At 54.2% G+C, this 25,097-nt stretch overlaps 1 protein-coding gene across 3 annotated transcripts in view; it reads right to left on the minus strand.

The window, feature by feature from the left end:
• NTRK3 (neurotrophic receptor tyrosine kinase 3) overlaps positions 1-24,337 on the minus strand; it is a 239,408-nt gene extending 215,071 nt beyond the window's left edge. For 2 of the 3 annotated variants that reach the window (XM_013958611.2, XM_013958628.2), the window contains exon 1: positions 23,863-24,149. In XM_013958611.2, the coding sequence (XP_013814065.1) occupies positions 23,863-24,110 (248 nt within the window). In that variant the 5' untranslated portion in view covers positions 24,111-24,149. Of the gene's footprint in view, positions 1-23,862; positions 24,150-24,231 lie in introns of those variants that run through there. The other variant, XM_067305558.1, reaches the window with a different exon arrangement.
• Between the last annotated feature and the right edge of the window lie 760 nt (positions 24,338-25,097).

Below are 25,097 nucleotides of genomic sequence, written 5' to 3' on the forward strand. Positions count from 1 at the left end.
GAGGATTAGTTAGCCCCGGGGGACTGACGTTATTAGAGCAGCATTTTAGGGCTGCTCCCGGCTAGGACACGTGGCGGTTGCAGGTTCCCCAGCGTGCCCGCCCTGTCTGCACACCGATATGCCCCAAGACACCCAGCGGCCGCACAGGCGAGCCGAGGCTCTCACGGCGGGTGCACCCCAGCAGAGAGCTGGCAGCTGTGCTGAAAGCCTGCGTGGCAGCGGTGTGACAGCACACCGACTCAAATAAAAACTCTACACAGCCAATATAGCGAATAAGATTACAACAAATATAAACTAATGATATAGCTGTCAAGACAGATTAGACTGCACAGTGTAAAAAATTGCAGGGCTGTTTAGTCACAACAATATAAGATTAATTTATCAATACAGCTTATGTGGCGCTAGAGAGATAGCAAATTGAATAAGTGAATCTTTTCTACACCTTGCACAAGGATGGAGTAGCTGACCTGATCGGCCACAAAGGTCTGAATGCCTGCAAGGATCCGCAGGCCAGGAGCATCCCGACGAGGCTGGGGTCGGTTCATGACAGCCAGGGCTCCCGGAGGGGACCCTGCACGCCTGACCACCAGGTGTGCGGCCACAAGCCAGGCACGTGTGCAGCAGACGAGCCCAGCTCGTCACCCCCCCGCTCACAACCCTGCCTACTCACATATCAGCTTCCTCCTGGAGATGCATGGCTGGAAAGGGAAGTTGCTAAATCAGGATGTCCAGAAGCTGCTATTGCAGGCAGATATTTCCAGCAAACCTTCTCACACTTGTCCAGGTTCATCATTACATGAATTGTGCTATATCACCATTAAGGCCTGTCCCAGGTACAGCGTGCATGTTCCAGCATACGCAGCAATCGGAAGAAAAAATCCACAGGGCTAACATGTAAAAATATGCTCAACCACTTCCACCATTTCGGGTCTTAGGCCCTGGCAGCTCCAGGCAACTTTGCAGACCTGAGAACTTCTCTGAAGGGTCCCCAAAGAGCAAGAATCCAGGCAGTAGGTCCTTAGGATGCATTTCCTTTCCATCCTGCAGCTACTACCCAAAACCTACAACCATCCTGGTGGGACAGTAGCATTTCAGCTCTCTCATGCATTGTCACTCATGGGTTAAAAATGTGCAAGTAAATAAATAGCTGCAGTGCTAATGAGGCAAGGTTTCGATCTGTGAAGGTGAGAGCACAGCAGCAGCCGCCAAAACGAAGGAAGCGCCCGTTTCTATAAATATTGAAATCCGGTAATTATCATCATTAGAACTAGTTGCGATTTATCCGTAGCTCCATCCCAACAAGTAAGAATGGCATTTATTTGCCACAATTAGAACAGCTAAAAATATCTCCTGAACCTTGCCTGGTTCAACACTGTCCCCTTCCCTCCACCCCACAAACATACTCTGCCTCCGGCCTGAAAGGCAGGGAGCAATACAACATTGGGGACCAGGGCAAGGGGCACAGGGGAGATGAATAAATTGTGTGCTCACCCAAGGAGTCTACATGTCTACTCCAGGCCCCAGCCACCCCTTCCAGGAGTGAGTCTCAGCTATATCTCCATGGCTTCCTTCTTAACTCCATCTCAGCCCTGCTAATTCCTCATCCCTCCTGACACCTAAAGACAGGGGTCCAATCCCTCTTAAAAATCCTGCCATGAGTACTAAGCAGACAGCTGTCCTGCCTTGCCTATCCAAGGCGACCAGCAAGGCCATCATCTCTCAATAAGACTTTAAGTGTGCAGAGACTCGGCCCTCCTCCCTCCGGCACCCCATCTGTACTTCAGCAGCCACCAGATGTTTTCCAACCTTTTTCCAGCTGCTGGCCTGCTATCAATACCTGCCAGCATGTGGTGAGATACTGCAGGAGGCAGCACCCGAGGTAGCTATGACCACCTTGTTCACCACGGAGTCACCAGAGCTCTTTGCTCTCTCAGTTTCCCAACTGATCACGCAACCCAGGGCAGAAAAATCCCCATCAGATGGCCCAAACTGCCCAGGGCCATTTCCTTGTGCTTTGGCCAAACTTGCTCTAAAACACAAGATTTCTCTGAGGAAACGTGCCCAGCTCCCTCCATCAGGGATGTTCCCTCTGACAGTCATGCTGAATATTTTTTTGTTTATTCGGTAATATCTGTAAAAGACCGTGAAATCGGGAGCTTAGCGATTCGCTGCTGTGTGGGGGTGAAGGCCATGAGGTGCTCAGAGCAGGCGGTAGTCAGTGCCAGGTTAATACAATAGCTCACGCAGCTTGGATATTCATCCCACGGCCCGCATGGACAGCCACCTGTTCTTCCTCAAAGCTCCTTCATCCCTGGGAGTTTTTCATCCTCCAGCCTCCTTGCAGGGTAATTTGACTCCTTCAGTCCTCCAACCTCTTTTTTTTCCCCTTGCTTGCCTCTGAACTCTCGCCAGTTTGTCAATATTCCCGTAATAAGGTGCCTCGAACCGAGGCCACATTCCTGGCTCTTTAAACAGGCCAGTTTGTAGCTCTGCTCCCGCAGTGCCCGCTCCCCTCCTCCCCAAACACAGCCCAGTGCTATTTGCTTAGGGCCCTAAGCCAGTTTTCAGTCCATTTGGCAGCGTCATATCCAAGGCAAACTGAACTAATTTTAAGAGTAAGATTTGGCGAGACACTATATCAAATGCTTTGCTAAATCCAAATATATTAGGATTTCCATGTTCTGCTCAGCCACTAATTTTGCGATTCCATCAAAAAGAAAAAGCAATCAGGTTTGTCTGGCAAGATTTATTCTTTCTAAATCCCTGCTGTTATTGCTCATGCTTTCCTTATCCTCTAGTGCTTCTCTTCCTTAATACTGCAGGACTGGAAGTGTTTGCTGGAAATTTATTTTTGCTATTTATATGGATTTTTAAAATCTGCCTCTGCTCTCCTCCGCTGCCCCCTGTGTTCCCTACTGCTGTTAAGGTCCCCATACACATCTCCTCCTCTATGCTCCTTCCAAGGCCTGACCACAGTAGCGTCCTAAGCCACCATTAATACACAGCTGGTCTCGTTCACAGGATATGGATAAAAATCCTCATACAAAGAGGACATTTCTTTGCCAACAGCAGGAAAAAGGACAAAATACCCAGCTATAGGCATTCAGTCCAGGCAGGCCCACAGGACATGTTGTCCACATGTCCCCGCCCACCACACAGCACATCCAAAAAACCCATGAGAAGTGCAAGACATCCAGTACAAGAAATAAAAAGTCACAAGCTGTGCAATGCCAGAGGGCGAGAACAGGAGAGGCCAACAATTTCACCAGTGTCTTTACAGAACCCCATATGGGTACAGTCAAGCAAGTCTCAGAGCAACAAGAGATGCAACTTCCCCAGCACAACACCCAAAGGACACTAAGCTGTCCTGACCCGATGCAGGCACCACGAATGGCATCACATAGTCGTGCCAGGTCCGAGAGCTTCACCAGCCTCTGTTCTCATGCAAGGGAACAGAACCGGAACAAGAAACCATCAAAGTCTTGTCAGGCCAGCACTATTTCTCTTTTTCTCACCTACCAATATCTCCCCAGTTTCTCCAGCAACGGTTTGAGCAATTTATTAATGCCTAAATCAGCCACCCCTCTGCATTACCTTGAGCCATCATCTCCTTCTGTTATTGCAAGCCTTCTGCCTGATCACCCAGACAGCAGTTGCCAGAATCAAGCCACAAATCACACACAGCTCAGTGCCTTTCTAGAGGGCGTGCACAGCCTGGGACAGAGCAGAGCAAGAACCTCATTAAAATAAAACCAGAATACCACAGGCAGTTGAGGAGTTGCAGGCTTGGAGCTTGCAGAGCAAGATCAGGAGCAGCTGCTATCACCTCTGCAGCCTCCTGTCTTAGGCCGGGACCTCACCCAAAAGGGGCTTTTCTAGCCCTGGAGCTCAGGCAAGAATCCCCTCTTGCCATGACCAGACTGGAAAGAAAACAGAGTGGGGAAGAAGTTGGCAAGGTCCATGTGAGACAGTGAACCAGACATGTTGTTACAGGAAGGAAAAGGCCACCTGGACAAGATGCAGAGACCCACAGCAATACCCCTTGGGCCCAAAGTGACATCTGCAAGGGCCCTCCTACTTCCCACTTACATCCTTGGGTTTGGGGTGACTGGAAATGCTCAGACCCTCCCCAAAAACACAAGCGAGATCCTGGCAGGACACCTCCGCCTCTCCCCACAGGCTGGGGCAGCGGTAGCTCCCTGCCTGCCAAACCACTGCCACGAACACTTACTGTGCATGAGAGGGGCAGAGGGATGCAGAGGCTGGACCAGCATATCCCACCACTCACGCTGGCCCTTCCTACCCTGGAAACACTCTCTTATCCTGCACTGCACAGCTGAGCGCCAGCAGCCAGAGCCCCCGCTCTGTTCACTCATACTATCATGCTCTTCTTTTAATGAATCGCTGTGGGTACTCACTGGGAGGACAACCCATCCTGAGCTCCTGCATCATATTGCTCTGCGGGGAGCCAAGCATAAGTCTCTAAATTCTGCGTGCATGCAGCAGCTTTGCCAAGAACACCATCCCAAAACGCTCTAGTGACTCCATTCTGCTTCTAACTACACATCTTCTGCTGTGTGCACCACTGACCTCTACTGAAGTGGGGCACAACAGATCATATATTTCAGGTGAACACTCACTCCTGCTCATTAGGAAGAAGAGGAAATACTGTTCAAGCATAACTGTTTTCTGCTCACTAAGTCCTTGGGTGCAGCAAGGGTTGGTATTTTGCAAACCAAGTAACATCCAGCATCCAAACCTCACGGCTCAGAGCCAGAGCAGCAGGTGTGCATTCACCCTCAAGGACTTGTATCCATACGTCAGCCAGAGACCTTGTCTGTCGACAGCAGAACAGCAGCAGTATCAGCCAGGATCAAGGCTGAGCAACACATGGGCCAAGCCAGCAGCACATATAGGAAAGCACACCACCTCTCAAGTGCTTTGGGACAGTCTAGCGTCCCTCGTGCAGAGCAACAAGGCACAAGTTATAGACACACAGTTCATGCTGAGGAGCCAGTCCCACCCTGTCCTCAGTTTTCTACATATCCCTTAGGTCAGATCACCGCAGGACACCTTTCCCAGCTTCCATATGCTAACCTGGAGTCATCCACAAAAAGGGAAAAATCAGTGCAGTTACCCCTGCAGCACAAGGCACAGGGAACCGGGGCTCAGAAAAGAGGCACCAGCATCTCAGCAGCACAAGTTCAGATAACAGCTGCCTGTGACCATAAGGGACCTCTGCTGCCGGTGGCAGCTCCTTCATTGCGTACCAAAGAGAGCAGAGACGGGACATTCACACAAGGTGGCTATGCTCCATGGCTCTCCGACAGCCGTGTCCAAGCCAGGCTGAGAAGTGAGCCCTCCCTCAAGCCTCAGCTATGAGGAGCAAGGCTACAGGATGAATCAGAGCACTTGAGGGATAAATGGATTTTCCCTCTGCCCTGGCTTCTTTCACAACCCATAAAACAGTCCAGGAGGACCAGCCCTCTGCAGGACCCCTCCCAAGGGGCCTGCAGCTCGGTGCAGGCTCCTGCCGCCCAGCTCCAACAGCTCGCTCTGCTTTGCGCTCAGCTGGCCGCAGCCCACAGAACAAAGATGACAGCCCAGTGCTGTCCCGCTTCCAGCGGGAGGATGACCTTCCCCGCAGCCAGCCAGGCAGAACACCCTTCATCAGCTCACGACAGCAAATGAGTCACACAGAAACTGTCGGGAGGGATTAATGAACCCCAGGGCAGCCACCCTCGCCTCCACGTCTCCGAGACCATGCACACCTTGGCCCCCTTCCCCATCCGCTGCAGGACAGCCCTGCCGTGGTGGCAGTAGGGGAGCCGCACCAGGGCTTGGGATCTACAGCGGAGGCAGATCCAGGGGTTGGCAGCAGACTGCTGCCCAGAAGGACATGGGATTTACAGGGAAGGGCCAGTTCAAGGGGACCTGGAGCAAAGCAGAGGGGGATTTATGGGGTCAGCAGCAATTTACACAGTAGGGAACACTGAGGAGGCAAGGATTTATAGGAGGCAGGGGAAAAGGACTCTTTTTGGTGTTTCTCAGGAAATGCATGCCACCCTCCTCTAATCCCCAAGATCCAGGGAGAGGGGTGGAGCAGACAGATTTGTGACAAGCCTCTTCTTTGCTCTGGAGGCCACAGATCAGCAGGTATCAGGAATCCTCCCCATCCCAGGGTGGGCTGCAAGCTGTAGATGGCTTCTACTTGGCCACAGAACCCTCAGGGTCAACAAGAGCCCCTCCATCCCACTACTGTGCCAAGGCAATGCTCCAAGGCCAGACTCACCGGTCAGTCCTTTCAGGGAGACTGCAAATAGTGAGTCCTCGGCCATCTGCTCCCCAGGCCAGAGGCCCTTCCTCTGGCAAGGCCCACGCGCTTACCCTGCTCCCCAGTTCCATTTTCCAGGTGCGTCTTGCACCCAGCAGGAACCACAATACAGCATCAACCCCAAGTAAGAGACCCTGAGTATTTCAGCCTGGACAAGTAGATCCACCCTTGTGTCCAGTGGTGCACAGAAGAGGCAGCTGCGGGACATGCCGGTTCCCCTCATGGGTACCAGACCCTCTTCCCACTCCTGAGCTATGGCCTGGCCGACTGGGGGATGCACGCCTCAAGAGCATGGTGCAAACATGAAGTGGCAGCATGTTTTGGTCTTGAGCAGTCACAAACCTTCCAGCCCGGTTTTGTTCCAGCAGCACCATTGAATCCACATGCCACTTCAAACTGCATGGCTCCTTGGCCCACCATGCTGGAAGCAGTCTGGGCACAGAGACACAGGGCATGGTCTGGCCTGCTCAGACTGTCAGGGGACTAATCTCAAGGGCCATACATGGGGTGGCAAGGGGAGAAAAGAAAAGAAAAGTCAGCATGGGGAAAGCCTTTTCCTGCTCCACCACGTGTTATGAGCAGATGCGCAGCAGCAGATGCTGCATTGTGCAGACTGGGTGGAGAACTGAGTTATTGGTCTCTGCCACCCCAAGAGGCTCCAGGATCAGCATACATGCACAGGCCTGACTTCCAGTTCACAAACAAGGTAGGAGATCTTACCACTCCCAGCCCTTTCCTGCCTCATCTGCCTGTCATTGCCAACAGTCCCTGCTGCAGCCAGCCCAGGCCGGCTGCTCCTCCACATTCATTCAGGCTGTCCCCTCGCTCTGATGGGAACCACTGCAGGGAGCAAGTCCAGGCTCCTCTGTGAGGTACACATATAAAACTCTAGCTCTTTCTTTTCTCTTCCCCCCTTCATTTCCAGGCTGTACCCACCTCCAGGGCTGAGCAGCTAGTAGGAAGTGACAAGGGGTATCAGTCACCTGCATTTGGATGAAATCAGTCCAGAGCTTCTACCTACCAGGTCTGCTACAAGCTGGCACAAGGTACAAACCTGAGCCGGAAGCAGGCTCCGACTGGACGCTGGGTTAGGTGCAGCCTTGGTACCAGCTAAGGGCAGTCTATGCAGAAGCAGCACCTGCAACGTGTCATGGCCTTGGGACCAAGGATCAGCCATCCCAGCAGAAGAACACAGCAGCCCATGTCTTGTGTGCTCCTCCTGCAGAGACCTTGGGAACTAGTCAGGAAAGATGCCACCCTGAGGCCACAGGTGCCTACTTAGCGAAGGACGCAGGCCCAAAAAGGTCAGTTACAAGTTTTCACCTGGAGAGCCCCCTCTCAGCAGGAAAAGCAACTTCCAGAGGGAAAGAAAAACCTCAGGGTCACATTTACTCCCCAAGGAATTATCAGGCCTGGTTTGTAATAAAACATGCTGAGAGGCTGGTCCTAGAAGAGCCCAACAAGGAGGGATTTCACACTGCAATTACACCAGGCTGAGCAGGTTATTAGCGTGCAAGCACTAGAGACCATAAGCTCTGCACACAGCCCTACCAAGCACAGCCAGACATGTCACGGTGGTACATGGGCTCCCAGGACAGTCAGATCCAGGTTTCCTCTCTTCTCGCATATTTGCAAGTCAGAACTCAGTTTGCTGGGATTATGAACCCGCAAGTCTCCACAGGGAGCGTGAACTCACATCCAGGGTAGCAAGTAAGGTCAGCATCTGTATTTCCACATACATATAAGGCATAAAGGGCAAGGCTCCATCCAGCCTACTCAGACATTTCATCTCACCCTCTTTCTCCAGATATGCTCCAGCTGTCCTCTTTTGCTCCAGACAGAGGCGCACAAGCAGGAGACTCATGCTTAACAAATGCAATACTTTGGGGAACACCAGATTCATTGCACTCATATGATGAGCAACCCAACACTGCAAGAAGACTGGGTGCTACTAGCAGAGGGAGGGAGAGGAAGGGCTCCAGCCAGTGAGCACTGAGACATCCATGAAAGGATGGATGTGCTGCCCAGCCTTGGCATGGAATAAATAAGATGAAAATAAAGCTGTTAGTAGCCTACACAAGGCAAGAGAAGTTTCTCTCTCTCAACCTGGAGTGATGGCAGCTTTTCAGTGCCGACAGATTATGAGTCATAGTGGGTAATATCCTAATCCGTAATAGTCAGTTATGGGTAACACAAGGGCCCAGAGAAGATCCCATCAATCACAAATGAGTGCTCACTGAGCACAGCCTGTCTGATGCTGCAGCTCCTCAGGAGCACCTCCCCAGCAGAGACATGGACAAACACCAGCACCCACGACACCATGATGTCCCATGTCCACACACATCTCTATATGTGCAAGTCACCCATGCAACCAGGCTCTCTTCTCCCACCTGTCAATGTCTCTGAAGTGATCAATTCAGTGGATATTTTATCTGGTTTCCTACATGCAACTTAACCATTTTGTTAGGGACAGATCCTGAGCAGGCACTGGAGGCTATGGGGTCCATCAGACGTGGGCTCCCTGGCACCCTGAGCTGAGATAGGAGCAGGATGGTCTGTTTCTTGTCCCAGTGGGACAGGACAAGCTCTTGCACAGCCCCGCTCGCTGCCAAGGACCTTCCTTAAACCCATCACCCTCTCCTTAGGGCAGCCCAGTCACCTTGCCCCTTCGCTAACATGCAGGTGCCTGGGCTGAGCAGAGAATCTGTTCCCTGCCGAAGAATTCTAGGGGGCAGGATGGCAAGGTCCAACCCACAAGAGGTCCCTGGGGACAGTCTGGACATCATCTTTCCTTTTCACACTTTGCAATGTTTTACTGCCAAGTCAAGTTTGCTCATATACCTTCAGACAGCAGAGTCCCCCCACACACATGCGTTATGAATACAGCCACCCTTAGCAACACACGGCACCTATGGAGAGGTGAATTTCTCCTGGGGAGGAGATCAAGGATATCTGCAAACGAGGAACGCATACCTCCACCAGAGCTTATGTTTGGAAGCTCCATGCCCCAAGCCCAGCAGGCAGGCCACGCTATTCCTGCCGCTTGCACGGTCCTCTCACCCTTGCAACACCTCCCACCACACAGGGCTGCTCTGCTTCCACAGTCCCCACGGCGTGCTCAGGCACAGCAGCAGCTCTCGCCTGCTCGCCCCAGGCTCTGGCTGCTTGGCTGGATGCTCTGAATAGGAAACTCCCCGCTGCTCCAGTGACAGCTACCACGCCAGCCAGCAAACAGCCTGCATGTCTTTCACCCAAACCACAGGCCGTGGCAACGCCATTGCCCCCACCCCGCTACCCCAAAGTTTGACTAAAGCTCAGGAGTATCTTTGCTTTTATAAATCTCTGCCTTTTAATGATGGCTTCAAGGCTCAGAGAAAAAAAGGCCCATTAAACTCACTGAATAACTTAATGGGGCAGAGAGAATCCATTTCAAAGCCACCCCGGGCTATTTTCCTCTGGAGCTAAAGCCTGAATAAGCAAAAAGGAAAAATTAAAACTGTACAGTGCTTTGCCAATAAATAACCCCCAGTGTAATCTGCTCCCAAGCAGGCCTCCATTTGCAGAGATAATGGGAGGCAGATCAGCTGTAAAACACCTCCACTTCCAGGGACCACCACCTTTTGGTGGCAATTAGCTCTGTGCCATGGCAGGAGCCTCTCTCTCTGCCTTCCCTTTCCACCTGGCCGAGCGGGAGGGGATACCTTGCATCCTGCAAGGAAGCACCTCAACCCAACAGCATGCACTGCAATTCCCTGATGCCTGCGCTCCAAGCACATACCCTTGCTTGTCCGCCTCTCTGCCTCATTTCTCCAAGCCCTCCCGTCTGCTTGTGCCTCTCACAGCCCCGTCTCCTCCTGATTTCACAGGCAATGCTCTGGTTTGGTCCCTCTCTGCCACAGCTCTCACCAGCCAGGAGCCCAGGCTGTATGAGCTCCATTAAAAGACAAAGTAAAACAAACAAACAAAAAGCAATACCAAAAAAACTCCACAGCGTGTCCGGGGGGGGGGGGGGGGGGGGGAAATCCCTGTTTGTAAGTGTTGATCCCGCTAGACACAGTTTATTTACTATTTAATATTTAAAGATGCTAATTAAGTCTCTGAATAAATAAATCTCTTCTACCAGTGCCTCTCAGAGGCCAGGGATCCTTCCCCCATTGCCAGGGCAGCCCATGCCACAGGCCTGGCATTGGAGGCAAGCCTGGGCCACAGGATCTGCAGGCAGGTCCCACCACTGTCCCTCCCAGAGCAGAACCCCTGAGCTACCCTGCCTTCGTTCCCAGCCCATGTCCCCGTCCTCTCCCTGCAGCATCCACACCTTCCTTGGCCAGGTGAGTCCTTGTGCAATACTCGCACCTGTGTCCCACCTGGAGCGGGTCTGAATAACCTGCTCCTCCACCAATTCAAGGCTTCTTAGCAGAGCTGGGCAAAGGAGTGGAAGCGGGGCAGGGAGACAGGTTTGCTAACCTTCAGTGCCACCTACACCTCCATCCAGCAGCATCTAGGCTGGCTTCCCAGGGTTGTGAAAGACAGTAATGCCTGGCCATCTCCCCCTGGAGCAGCAATTCATAGTGTTGCCTACACCTCAGTAGGGTGCTTCCAGAAGAAGGCCCTAATGCCACATCTCATACCTTTGTTTGAGAGTGGAAAAGAGATATAGGGAAGAACAAGGCAAGACAGGCAGCACTGCTCAGTTATCCTAGGAGGATATTTCTGGGTTGATTGGGGGTGACTGAAAGCTGGTGGAGCACCGGATGCCACCTGCCTCATCTATTTGTAGTTTAGATTTCTCATGCAACAGCCTATCTGCAATCCAATGTCAAAACAACCGCCAGGCCTAGCTGCCAGGCTCAGACTGGGGACACCAAGGGACCTGGGCCATAATACACAAAGGACAATGTGGACAGGGCAAGATGCAAACACCAGGGTTTTAAGGTATTGACAGAGCTTCAGGACGTGGAGGCCAGGGCAGACCCTTGCAGGACTGTGCCCCTCACAGAAGCCATCAGCACAGCACACTGAACTCACTGCCTGCCACCACAGTGCTGGGGGGACACAAGGACAGCAACACAAGTCTCCATAGCCCACCACCAAGCAGGTCACAGGCTGCTCCCAGGAACAGCCACAGGCTGCAAAGACCCTCTCAGCTGTCTCCCCAAGGGCAACACAAGGCAATTCCTACCTGAGAGCTCACCAGCTCCACCACCTCTTCCCCAAGCAGCTCTGCTTCTGTCCCAAGGAACACCACTGCTGCCTTCCTTCCGTCTCACTTCCAAAACCCCAGTGCCTGCATGCAAGCAGCTGCCTGGCACACCTGCCACCCCTCTGAGTGCAGCTGAGGAAATTGCACACAGGCCTGAGGTGGAGAGGAGCTGATGAGCTCTCTCACCTGATACCTGTTCAGCCTCATTGGGCTCCAGCTGTAACAAGTACCATGCTATTAACCCTGCAGGAACCAAGCCCTGCAGAGCTCTGCTTTGTGCAGTTGGGACAGATGCCCTCAGGCTCACTGCCCCTGCCAGGATCCCAAGCTCTGCACATGCTCCCAAAGCTCAGGTTTTGGTCTGATGTTCCTGAGGACATCCTCTGGCATCTGTCCTGATCCCAAGCAAGGTGCACAGCACTTCCCAAGGGAGCTCCCAGCTGCTGCTGCACTCTGACCAGTCCTGATGTTTGTTCCCATCAATGCTCTTAACACAACAGCGAAAGCTTCAGAGGTAGACAAAGGTGGAGGGAGGGCAGAGATACTCCTCCAGGGCCCTGGGGAGCTGGCACACGCTGCGTTCCTCAGCTCCAGGTCCCACTGAACTTTACTTGCCCCCAGGGCTGGCTGGCAGCAGGCACCAAGTGACTTGATGGGTTTCAGCTTACATTTCAGGGGACAGATTTTGGCTGGGAGAGGCAAGGGATGAGACAGCCAGAGCTGGAATCAGCATCTCAGGACCAACACGACTAACCAGAAATGACGATGCCACAAAAAGGTAATTTTGCACCCGGCAGAGGGAGTGGGTATCACGCAGGACCGCTGCCCACACCAGCTCCCCCATGCTCACCCTCCCCACCATCGCTGCCACCCCTGTGCCCTGAACACTTCGCACCGTGAGTGTGAGCCGTCTCGCACAGCTGCCCTGAGAGCAGCTCAGCACAGGGACACAGCTCTCAGTAGACACACAACTCGTGACAGGAGCTGCATTTTTCAGAAAGCACCAGCACTTGGACCTCTGACGTCCCCACACATTTTTAAGAGCCTGCACTGCTACCAGTTGGCTTCTGACTGTTTGGAAAGAGCTTAAAGACATGCAGGGTCTGAGCAAGCCCCCAAAGCACCCCCTCTGCATCCCAGTCTGGGACAGCGCTCCCCAGAAATCAGTTCAGTCTCCCTCTGCCGCTCCTGGGCTCTCACTTGCTGCGAGAGGCGAGCGGTGGGTGTATGCTGCGGCTCCTACGGACCAGCGCTGCCCCAGGATACCTGGGGGTAGCAGCCCCAGCGTAGGGCAGGAGGAGCCTACGGGCCCCGTGTGGGAGCTCGGACCGTTGCCCCGGGAGCATCCAGCCGCGTCCCTGAGCCAGCTCCTGGTCCCTAGCTGCCGTGCCCAAAGGATGCTCTGGGATCCTAACACAGGCCTCCGATGCTGAGGCCACATAGCGTACGTCAGACACGCTGGACAGACATCCCGACAGCCAAGCACCGCCAGCGCTGCTGCCTTCGACAACATAACCCCCAAGGCTTCGGGAGGTGCAAATTAGCCTGCCTGGGGGAGGCAGCGAGCGGCCGCACGGTCCCGGCTGCCTGCCGCAGGCTCTCCCCGCGCCAGCACCCACCACCCTACGCAGGCTGCCCGGAGAGCCAGGGCACCCCCAGCCCCTCGCTGCGGCTGCTGCGCTCCCCAGAGACTCCTTCCCAGCCTCTCTGCTCCAACTGCTGGGACTTTTTTGGTTAAATAAGCTGTTTTCCTTTCTATTTTGGCAGACTGAAGTGAGAAGGGGAAGACGGGGGAGACGGCACGTGCTGGAGGGAAGGGACAGGAGGAGGACGGCTGCTAGCGCGCTCCATTGTTTCCTAAACCGGAGCGCTGGGTGGCAGTTGGAGGAAAGCTGGCTGTGCACATGGTGCTGGATTCTCCGTCTCCTTTCCAACTGCTACGTCACATGAAAACAAGCTAAAAATACAGCACATATTTTCCTAGTGCTACTCTTCCAAGCAAGCATGGGCCAGAATTGCATGAGGATATTAGACGAAGGGGGACAGGGCCAGGCCCCACAGTCCGGGATGGGACAGGGAACAGGGTGACATGCGGAGGACGGAGATGTGCAAGGATGTGTGAGACTGGGTTTTCTCTCCAGCAAGCCTGGCACACTGTGGAGGGACCCAGCCAGAGCCTCCTCCTGCAGAACCTGGTGACTCAGCACCATGACACCTTCCAAGCACCAAGAGGTCCCAAAGGCCCCTGCCCTCCACGGCACCTACAGCTGCAAAGGGCCTGGCCAGGGACACTGGCTGGCACAGCCTTGACAGGAAGGGAAGGGGCACAGTCAAAATTAAAAACACATTAATAAAATCTGCATCATCCCTGGCCTCGCTTTCTCACAGACCCCAAAGTAACTTGAGCTGGCTGCTCTCGTTTACCCAATAACTTTAGTGTGGCCAACTATGGGGCTGATTTTCATCAGAGTTCAGGACAACAGACCCTGCATGAACCTCTTCACTCCTCAACTCCTCTGCAGAGTTGAGGGGCTGTGGAGGACCTGTCCTAGCCAGGAAGTGATGGCCATGCAACCTTCCAAGGGGAGTCCATCAGGAGGGGAAAAAAAAAAAAGTTTTAATCTCCTTTTCTTCAAATGAAGTTACACTTAGGCCCTAAGCGATTGAGCAATACCACAACTTTCCTTCTCCTGGCTGGTGTTTGCCACCCACCCACAACACACGCTCTCCCAAACCCAACTTTGCCCCCTGCCATGACACTGGAAACCCATTTGCTGTTGCATTGCCGAACCACTGGGTGTCACAGCCCTTCCGTCACACAGGCAGCGCATGGCAATAGCCTGGCAGGGAAATAACCAGCTCTCCTTTTGCCCAGCCTGTGGAGAGCCAGGGAGGATGAGATACCAGCTCAGGAGCTGCACGTTGTGGATGTTGCAGGGCTGACGCCAGCTACCTACCACCACCAGCCTTTTCCCCATCTCGCACTAGGCTCTGCTCTGCCTTTACCCCCTGGAGAAGGGCACATGGTCTCTTTAGCCCTCCAGCCTCCATCCAACACCTGCAGCAAAGGGTTAACTGAAGGAGCAAAGAGCACTACATTTGCAACAGCTCTCAGCCTAGGCCTGGGACCTCTTGCCTCTCCATCCGTGATTTCTCTGGGGACACCTCTCATAGTGGCCTGATGTAACAGGATAGGCAGGCTTGCGTGTCTCCCCGCATGCCTGGCCCTTCCTTAAACCCTGCTTGGTGCTGGGCTGAAGGGTCTCTATCCCTGCTGTGCTGCTTGCAGGCCAGTCACGCTCCTGCTCCATGCCTCAGTTTCCCCATCAGTAAAATGGGCATAATTGTAAGGGTTGCTTGCAGATTGCTCTCCCAGCCCAGTCACAAATGGCAGCCACACAATTCTTATCAAGCATGTCTCCCCAGCATTTCAAAGGGACAAGAAAATTTCCCTCCAGTGCCAACTCTGCCTTTCAGGGCTGGCACCTGCCAAGAAGCTTCAGATCACCTCTATTCACAGATCTGCTGAGGCTGTAGCACTTGTGACGCTGATGTAGCACCAATCAGCACGTTGTGGGCTACACTGGCCGCATCCTCTCCCAGTTGCTAGGACAAGAGCACTGTGACCCAGCTCCAAGCCTGGTCCCAGAGGACCATCTGACACCTCAGGGTGCCCACCCGTGCCGGGCACCAGGGACGTCTTCCTCAGGAGCAAGCAGCCAGCTGCAGACCCTGGGGCCTGGTCCGATGGGCACCTGTCCAGAGGGACAGCGAGGAGCATGGCAGCAGCATCGCTCCAGAGCAAAGGCTCTTTGCGTGCACAGCATCCTGCAGCCTGAGAGCAAGCAAGGGGAGAACCAGGCCCTTGTCCCTAGCGAGGGGCATCCCGCCGCCCTGGCAGCCAGGGCAGCGTTCACTGTGCTGCAACCTAGAGCTGTTCTGCAGCTCCGGCCTCGTCTGTCCCGAACGCCAGCGGGGCCGTCTCATGCAGCCGCTTGCCCTCTAGCGGCTCAATCGCACTTGGAAAACAGGAGGAAAAAAGGCTTGGAGAGGAGGGAAGCTAAGCAGAGGGCTCCCGGCTAGCCTCAGCTGGGTGCAGGGCCAGGCACCCAGCGCAGCAGGTCTGGGGCTGCGGAGCGTCCGCCAGGCTGGGAGCAGCCCAGGGGTGGCACACTGGGGTGAGGCTTGGTTTTAGCAGGGGGGTTGTGCAACCCATCTGTGAATCCGCTCGTGTGCAATCGCTTTGGCACAGCCAGCCTCCGTTCGGATCAGCCTCACGCCAGGAGGGGAGACAGATGAGTGCAGGGGAGCCCCCAGCGCGCTCACAGCCCTCAGGCACTGCAGCCCTGGCTTGGGAGCAGGCTGCCCAGTCCCCTGGGGCTTGCACCAGCTGAGCATGGCTTCTGGTTGCCACCACACCTCTTTGCACAGTGCACAAGTGTCTGCCATAACCCCCCAGCCGTCCCCTCCAGGTGGGGAGGTACAACCGCAGCCCTGTCCCTTCCCTCGCCTGGCGCAGACCTGGGCAGAGGACAGGCTAGGGAAGAGGGGAGGAGGAAGGAGCACTTTTCCCTCTGCTCAACCTAAAGGCAGCCACCACAGTAACTGCAGCCCACGAGTAAGAAACTTGTCCCACGAGCACCACCTTCACCCTCCTCAGCTGCAGTTTCACTCCACACCCCTTGGGTGCGGGGCAGCTCTCACTGTGCTGTGCAGCATGGCTTGGGGACAACAAGATAATGTGGAGTAGGCCAATACACACAAGGTGCTACCAAACATGCCTGCTTAGAAAGCATCCAAACCCACAAAAAGAAAACACACACACACACAAACATTGCAGGAAATCAAAATCACTGCTGTTTCACAGTATCCAATAAATAATACACTACACAGGCGAGTTACAAACACTAGTAATGCTCAGTCCTGAAAGCCTGACAAGATCAGACATTGGTTCACTTCCCACTGGACTGCAGCCCCTCCTTGAATGAGGTAAGCCAAATCCAACTGCAAACTAGTGGAGGACATCTAGTATTGGGCCCTACTTTGAGCAGGACAAGCCAACGTGCTGGGTTAGCACTGTGTAGCATCACAAAGTGCAACCTGTGGGGATCCCCAAGAGACATCCCTGTAACGGCCTGCTGTGGGGGTCATTTTGCCAAAAGAGCCACAGATCCTGCCATTTCAGGGTGCCCAGAGTGGTCATAGGCCTTTGGCTGGACGCAAAGAACTTGCCCTGCCAAAGCGTGTGCAAGCTTTGCCCCCACCAGGCACGCTGGTGGGATGAGAGCAGACCCGGAGAGCTGTCCATAACTGAGCTCTAAGGCACCCCTGGCAAGAGGTGATACATCTCCAAGTCTCAAAGAGAAGAGCAGAAGGTTTTTTTCTCAGTCTCTTCCTTCCCATCTCTGCTTCTCCCCAGGACAGATGGCAACGAAACGCCTGGACTCAACTTGGAGCATCTCTACTCCACATCTCCCACGCCAGGGAGACAAGTCAGCAGGCAGAGCTGACCTAGACTCCTGAACCCCAGCAGAAGACAAGACCTGGGGAGATATCATGTGCACCCTGAAGGCAAGCTGGGCCAGCAGCTGCCAGGCCACCAGCTGCATGCTCAGACCTTCTGTCTGGGTGACAGCTCAAGCCTGAGGTTCAGCTCACCAGGAAAAGCAACAGGCACACAGGGTATCTGAGCATAGCACTGGGAGTTCCCAGCAGAGATCAAGATCTTTCCCTCCCCAGAGGAATACGTCACATGGGCAGTCAGCAGAGATTCAGGCTGGTGCGCAGACACAGCTGGACTTGAGGGCAGTTGGGGATATCTGGCCGGATCAGACACACAGGGGGCAGAGACACCAGCACAGCTTCTGGCATGAGAAGGCAGGTGACTCAACACAGCAGGAATCCTGTTTCTGAGACAATGTGGGGCTGTAACTCTTGGGTGCCTGATGCCTTCTGCTCTGCATTAGCCCAGCCGTGGCTGGGAAGGCCAAGCTGAGACCTGGCATGAACACAACTCTCACAGACCCTTCTACTCTGCCCCCAAATATAGCCTTGAAGGCTGCAAAAGTACCATAGGCCCCAGAAGTCACCCATGCTAGGAAAGTACCTCCTTCCAAGATTGGTAAGCAGAGAGAAAGGCCATAAGAGCACAATGTGGACACAACAGCTTGGGTATGCACCAAGGGCAGCACAGGGAGCACCAGGCACCCCCAGTTCAAGTTCAGCTTTTCTGGTGCACTTAAGCCATGCAGCACCCACCATGGACCCAATCTCCTGGTTTAAAGGGGGACTGTACCGGGACATTCAGGACGAGCTCTCCTGGCTTAAGGCACCTCTTAGGGCAACATGTATCTCAACCCACCTTCCTGTCCCAAACACCCTTGCACCTTCTTCTGCCCTTACAGCCTCGCCTCGCCCATGGTAACGTGCTTTGGGACAGCCGCTCTGCAAAAACAGGAATTATGCAAAACAATCTGGGTTGAATTAAGGACCTTTTGAATGGGCTCTGCAGCAGCCAAAACCTCCAGGACCAGGAGATGGGAGGAGCGGATGGATGGGAAGCTTTGGGAGCACGTAGACCATCATCACCAGAGACCAGCATCCCACAGGGGCCTGGTGTAGGAGCAGCAGGGCAAGTTTCAGCCTCAGTGATGAGTTGCCCAGCTCACAAAGCCCTCCTGGTGTTGAAATCCCTCACAGGCTCCCTCAGGAGGGCTCAAGGGCCAGCACAGCAGAAAGGGAGGGAGGACAGAGAGGGCTGATTCAGAGGGCAAAGTTTGTGCCCTGTTGTCCGAGGCAAAGCAGTCACCAACTCGAGCATTGCAGGTGCCCCTCTGTGGCTTTTCAGGCCATCAGCCCAATTTCTCCTCCTAGGCAGATGCCTGTCCTTCCTTCCCAGGTGCAGGCATCACCAGCACCTCACCTTTCCTCCATGCCAGCAGCAAACAGGTGCTGCTGCCCTGCCCTCCCTCGCCAGCAGCCCACTCCTCCAGAGCCCCCTTCTCTTCCCCCGTCACCACGTGCTCCTGGCTCCCGCGCAGCGAGTGGGAGCTGAAGCTGCCACTCACCCCCCACAGCTCAAGGCCGTTCTGCTCTGACGCGGCTCTCCCACCCCCTGCCAGGCCCACGTCCCGCAGGATGGAGTACATTCGCCTCCAGGAGCGGCGGACGCCTCCAGGGCTGGTGTGACAGTACCGCGTCAGCCAGTGATGGGGCTGCCCTTCTTGCCCACAGGGGAAAAACCCAGGAGAGATGCTTCTCCTCGGCCCTGCAAGTTGTGAGGCTGCAAAATCCCACATCCTGCATTGCTCTGAGATGACCTGACTCCTACTGGGTTGTTCCGAATTCATCTCACCTGGCAGCAGGCACCCACAAGCTGCCCTTGCAAACATTGCAAATCCATCCATCGGGGGATATTTTACCGTTTCCCTCTGGTGGGACTGGATACAGGATCAAGGCAGCTGGACTTGATATCTCAGGGGCATCTCCCTACCTACAGGGAGCCCAGGGGTGACAAGCGCAGGCCACTGCCGCTTTCCTGGCAGCATCTCTGCAGTGTCATAGCAACAGCTGAGAAGTAGGGAGGCCCAGATGGCAAACTCCTCCGTCCGTCCTTCCCCACGCGCATCGCGCTGTGCTGGAGCACGCAAACGCTTCCCACACTGCCAGAAGGGTAACTCCCCGACCCGCCTTCAGCACGTGGCACCCCAGGGCCTGCTGGCACTGAGACACGCGGCAGCACAGGCGAGCCTGGCCCCCCCGCACGCGCAGCCATAGCCCAAGGCCAGACACAAGCCCACGTCGTCCCAGTCAGCATCGTTTAGGGGGAACGGGGAGCCAAAGTCACGAATGGCCAAGCTGCTTGGGGCATGGATCCTCCTGTCAGTTCCTGGGGGTCAGGAGGGTTTTTGTGTTGGAGGACTGTGGACATCAAGGGTAAAAGGCTATTCTCCCTATGCTTCCCCTCCAGTCTAGAGAGATGCTCCTCCAGAGGTCTTGCAGAGTGTGGAGCCCAACTCATGCTCCCATAGATGTCCACCCAATAGGACCTGGCCTCCTCATTCAGCAGCTGAAGTTAGATAGCAGGAATACTACTCAAACACACCAGCACAGAGGCTCCCAACACCTGGAGCAAGCTGGGGCACTGACTTCACATCCAGAGGTAATATCTGGGTTAAGGGAAGCTTGAGCGTCCCCTTGCCAAGTCACACCTGGCTGGGGACCGAGCAAAGGCCACCAGGACAACCCACTGCACAAAGAAAATCAACACTGCAAACCTGTCCCAGTTCCATGGCCAGCTGGTCCAGCTCTCCCCAAATTGGGAGGCTGCAGTCCAGCAGCATGATCCCCGCTGGGGCCCAGCCCAGCCTCTCTGCTAGACGGGACCCTCAGCAGATTGCAGGAGCATCCCTGTGTCCAGAGCCACATCCCTGGAGATACAATCCAAAACTGGATATGTTACTGGCTATGCTGGGGAAGGGCAGGGTGACGCCAGCCAACCCAATCTCCTCCATCTCAGGGCAGGAACCTCCTGCCCTTTCCATGCTTCTCTGTTAACCTTTTGCTGCCTGGATTCACACAAAGGTTTTGAGACATCCCTTCCCCACCACCCTCACTGGCTCAACCCGCCCTGCCCCACGACAGTGCAGTGCCGCCCCTTTGGGAACCTCCCAGACCTGCAGCGAAGGCACAGAGATGACAGTGTCCGGCGGAGGTGGCAAAAGGACTACAGCACTTCACAGCAGCGACAGGCTGCGGGGTGGCCAGCTCAAGGCTCACAGAGACACTTGGCTCTGGGGGCCGCACAGCTGCTACTGCCACAACGCCAGCGCTCCCAGGGAGGCACAAACGTGCTCCCACCCCAAAGAGCCCAGGGTACGGCTCAAGCCAGTGCCGAACGGGGCCCAGGGAGCTTTGGTGCCATAAGAGAGCAAAGCACCACCGCTAGGGCCAGCTTGTCCACCCTTCCCTCTCCTCGACTCCACCAGGTGAGAGCAAGGCAGGGGAAGCCAGGTGCCCAGGCAGGCATCCTCCCAGCAAACGGCTTCTCAAGTGCCTGTACCCAAGAGGAGGTGTCCAAGTTCCGGTCCTTCCCGACGGGTGACTCCCCTATTTATCCAGTGGGAAGAGTAACACCCTCCAAAGCAGAGCGTTGCTCAACGGATAGGCTCCAGCCAGCCCCTGAGATGGATGACAAGGCCGAGTGCAGAGAAGCACGGCGGGAGGCCTGGGGCACAGGCAGGACCAAAGCAGCAGCTCACGGCCTGCTCAGCCAGCAGTCTCCAGCCTCCATATTTGCCAGGCCCCGCACTGAGGGTGCCGGCAGGCCTTGCCCTCCCCGACACTCACTGTGGGCAGGTCTCTTCCTCTCCCCACACCTGCCTCAGAGGAACACCGCTCTAATACCTGCTGGATGGCATGAGGCACCCAGTGGCTTACACCAAGACAGCACAAACTGGAGACCTTCCCAGATGGAGTGGCCTGCCCTGGAGGGATTTGCGGGTCTCTCCCCTTGGATTTGGGCAAGATGATTGGGCCCACCAAGCAGGCTCTTGGCTCCTTCTCTGTTGCCCTGCTCTCCTTCCCTACTTTCCTCGCAGACCCAACAGCTTTCCTCAGCACCACCCAGCCCAGTGATGGCCACCAAGGCAGGTAGCGCTCTCCGTGCGGAGCTCGACTTTTGGACACAGAGGCGGCCCCATTTAGCCTCCAGGGGTTTCAGCGCCATATGTCCCACCTTCGCTTTCCCTCATCCTCTTCTGCAGCCAGGGAGAGAGCACGTTTTGGGAGCAGGGACCACCACCTCCTCCCAGGGCCCCAGGCAGGTCCTGATGGGAGACGCAGGGAGAGATGTCCCTACTCGTCCTCCAGCCCAAGGCAAAGGCACCTTTGCCCACTCACCGTCCACAAACGAGGCAAGCTGCCTAACGAAGCAAAGCCCCCGGTGAGCTTGGCAAGTAGGAGGAAGCGCTGTTCAGCGTGGAGGTGATTCAGACCCGGGTGTCAGGCGTGATTCATCAGCAGCCAGGGCGGGCTTCAGCACACCCCTCACCCCAGCACCTGCGAGGTCAGTCCAGCAAGGAGAGGCCTGAGATCGAGCCTGGAGGGTGCAGGACCTGAGGCCACCTGCCCTAGCCCCTGTGCAAAAGCACGAACACTGGTTCAAGCCTGGCTCGGATGGCAGAGCCACCTTCCCTTGCTAGGGAGCAGTTCCTCCCTGGCCTTGCCACCCAAAACGCCCCCTACGAACCTCCACGGGAAAGTTTTCGCTCACATTCAGTCTCAATCCCTCATGGCGTTTAGGAGGTCACCTTGGTCTGGTGCCCACCTTGCCTTTTGGCAAGGTAGGTGTGGGGCACAGACGGGCAGTGAAAGCACTTTACTCCAGGAGGAACAGAGATGCATATAGCATCCAGCAAAAACTGACACCCTCTCCTTGTTCCCCAACTTAAGAGAATCTTTCCTTGTAAAAATTATCCAACACCTCTGTTTCTGGAGTTGAGAAGGTCTTCTCCCCCCCCCCCTTTTTTTCTGACTGCTTATCACCATTTTTCAATTTCAAAGCAGTAAAGACATTTTCTGGATACAAAGGGCTCACATAATCGTATCCCTCCCAACAGGTCAGATATGTGTGTGTATCTGAAAACACACACTCATGCTGCTGCTTCTGAACCTTTCACAGCCTTCCCTACACTCTCAGTACAACAAAGGGTTAAAACAAAACCACAACAAACAGCAAGCACAGGAAAAAACACGAGTTCCTCCGACTTTCCTAGCATCACCCACGTCCCTCCGGCATCGCAGGAAAAAGAAAAAAAAAAAATACTCCAGCACTGGCGACGTAAAATAAATATGGGGCATTTGGAAGCGGAGCATTACAGTAGTTTCATATTTACTTTCCCCGTTCCTGCTGGGTTTGCAGAGCAGGTTTGCTGGCAAGGCAAAGCTGGGGAACAGGGTCAGTAGCATTTGCTGAAAATCTGCCTGGGCACTGCATGAACCTGTATGCAACTGGGGAAAGCAGATCCAGTCGTCTTTACCCGGCAAGGGTGACAAGCAAAGCTGCGAAAGAGCCACTGCAATTACTCCATGGCTATGCTGCAATTGCACTGTGACCAAATAAAACAGCCTCAGGAAAAGACCCAGAAAAGCACTCTTCCTCCATGCAACTGTGCAATCGAGGTGAAAAATAAATAAATAACCCTCCATTACTCATTTCAAACCTTGCTGCATTTAACTGCCAGAATAAAGGATTCCACCTCTTCTCTGCTGAACTCCCACTGGCAACTTGCTCAGGGGGCTACATTTCCCTAAATGCTCACATTTCAATTAGCATTAGAATAATGAAATGGCTCAGAGTTCATCTCACCCAAAAACGTACTGGAAAATAGAGAGCAGAGATTGGAAATGATGAGGATTTTTTCTCTCTCTCTCCCTCTCTCACACACACACACACCCCAGCATGATGGATTCAGGAGGAGGAAATATATTCCTTTCTCAACTCTACGCTGATGAGATTAACATGAGCTTTGCTAACTGCATCTCCAAACAAGGATAATGCAACTTCAAGTTGATTTTCCAGATAAACAAGCATGCAAACAAACGCAAAGTGCTCAACTAAAAATATCTCCCTGCTCCGGTTCTTCTCCCCACCACCACCACCCTGAGATGAAAACACACAAATCCCAGCTCAGTACCAGAGTGAGTTGCAAAATTATAACAATGAGAGTTAAATAAGCTACTTAAGGGACATCTCTCACTGTCCTATTTTTCCCTCCCCTCTTAAAAAGCAGAAACCGCAGATTCCCAGATACACTCAGCCAGGGCAGAGAAGGGAGGATTTTCCGTGTGGGGATGAAAAAATGGCATTCTAATCAGATCCAAAGTCTCAAAAAAGAGCAAGCAGTTCAGAACTCGTTTTTCTTGCCCAATTTGGGTATATGTGGATGTGTGTGGATGTGGTGTTCTCCCCCCTCCCTTTGCAGAAGCAAATAGTTAAAGGAAACAGCAGCTTTAGCATCTTTGCCTGCTGCGCTCTCCTGCTAAGGAATTAAATCTCATTTACTTTATTTCTCGCAAGCCTTGGCCAAACTGTTGCTGGGCTTTTTTTTTTTTCTTTTCTCCGATGGGGTAGAGGAAAAACCCAGTCTGCATCCTTTGCACGACAAACAAGGCTGAGCTGAGGGCGAGCAATGCCAGGAAGCACAGCAATGCTGAGGGCACCTGAACCTCCGCGCAGGCTGCTCTGCTTGCAAACACGCACCCAGGCAGCACCCTGCCTCCGGGAGGGAAAGGCACCCACTGGGAGAGCCAGGGGGAGCCCACTTACATTGAAGTGATGTTCCTTGAGATGTCCGTGATATTGATGCTTGTGTTGCCATTGCTGCTGCCTGAATCCTGCCCTTCCAAGAGAGGGAAGAGGTTCCCATCATCCGGCTTCTTGCAATTGATGTCTGTCTTGCTGCAAAGACAATTAGCAGGGCAAGCCAGCACCGAAAGCAGATAGTCTCCCCAAATGCTCCAGAGCAAAAATACCCTCCAGAAAGTGCACTTGGTAGGGCAAAGAGAGACATCCATCTCCGATTGCTGCTTCTAAAAAAGAGGAGGAGGAGGAAAGGGGGGATGGAGGGAGGGGAGGGGGGGAAAGGGGGAAGGAAACAAAGACAGAGGGAGGAAAAAAAAAAAAAAAACACAAAACCTCAAGCGATCAGATGCAAAAATCCTCCAGCAGATGAAATCATGCTGGCAGCTGGTGAGGAGAAGCTGTAATTCCCCCTACGGTAGCGGGCGGAGATGCATACTGGCCGGGCTGCGTGCGCCCGGCGCCCGGGCTCAGGCGCTCCCCGCCAGCCGCTCCGGAGGATTGCAACAGCGGCTGGGGAGGCAGCCAGGGGAAATAAATAAATAACAAAAACGGTGCGAAAGTCACCAAGTCCCACCTACTGGGCAGAATTAAAATTGACACACCTGCAAAAAAAACACACAGAGGGAGAGGAGGCTGGGGAGAGGAGGGGGCAACCTTCCCTTCCCATCGCTTCCCTCCCCCCGGCCTGGCCAGCCCTGCTGCAGCGGGCAAAAAAAAAAAAAAAAAAAAAAAAAAAAAAAAAAGCAGGGGAGGAGGAAGAGGAGGAGGAGGAGGAAGGCTCGCAAAGCAAGCCCGGCTCTGCGCGCTTCCCTCGCTGCAATAAAAAGGATTCCCCACCCCCTCCCTCGCCACCAAAATAAATCCAGGGGAGAGGGGGGAAAGGGGGAAAACCCACCCCCGCAGCCCAGCCCGAAGAGGGAAAGTTGCAGCTGGGGTTAAATTTGTGCTGGGGGAGAGCCGAGGGGCTCTGGCTCTGCTCCTGCTTTCTCCGGCTCTTTTGGTTTTTGGAGGAGGACGATGCCGCTTTTTGCCTGGTTGTTGGGTGGGTTTTTTTCCTCCCCCCCTCTGAAATCCGGACAGACAGAAGGGTGGAGAGGAGGAAAAAGATTAAACTGAACTGGAGGAGAATAAAAGGTGGTGTGGATTACAGCGATTTAAAAAATATATACATTTTTTTTTAGAGGATTCTAGTGAGAGGC

Source organism: Apteryx mantelli, chromosome 15 (assembly GCF_036417845.1).
Source record: "Apteryx mantelli isolate bAptMan1 chromosome 15, bAptMan1.hap1, whole genome shotgun sequence".
Lineage (NCBI taxonomy): Eukaryota > Metazoa > Chordata > Aves > Apterygiformes > Apterygidae > Apteryx > Apteryx mantelli.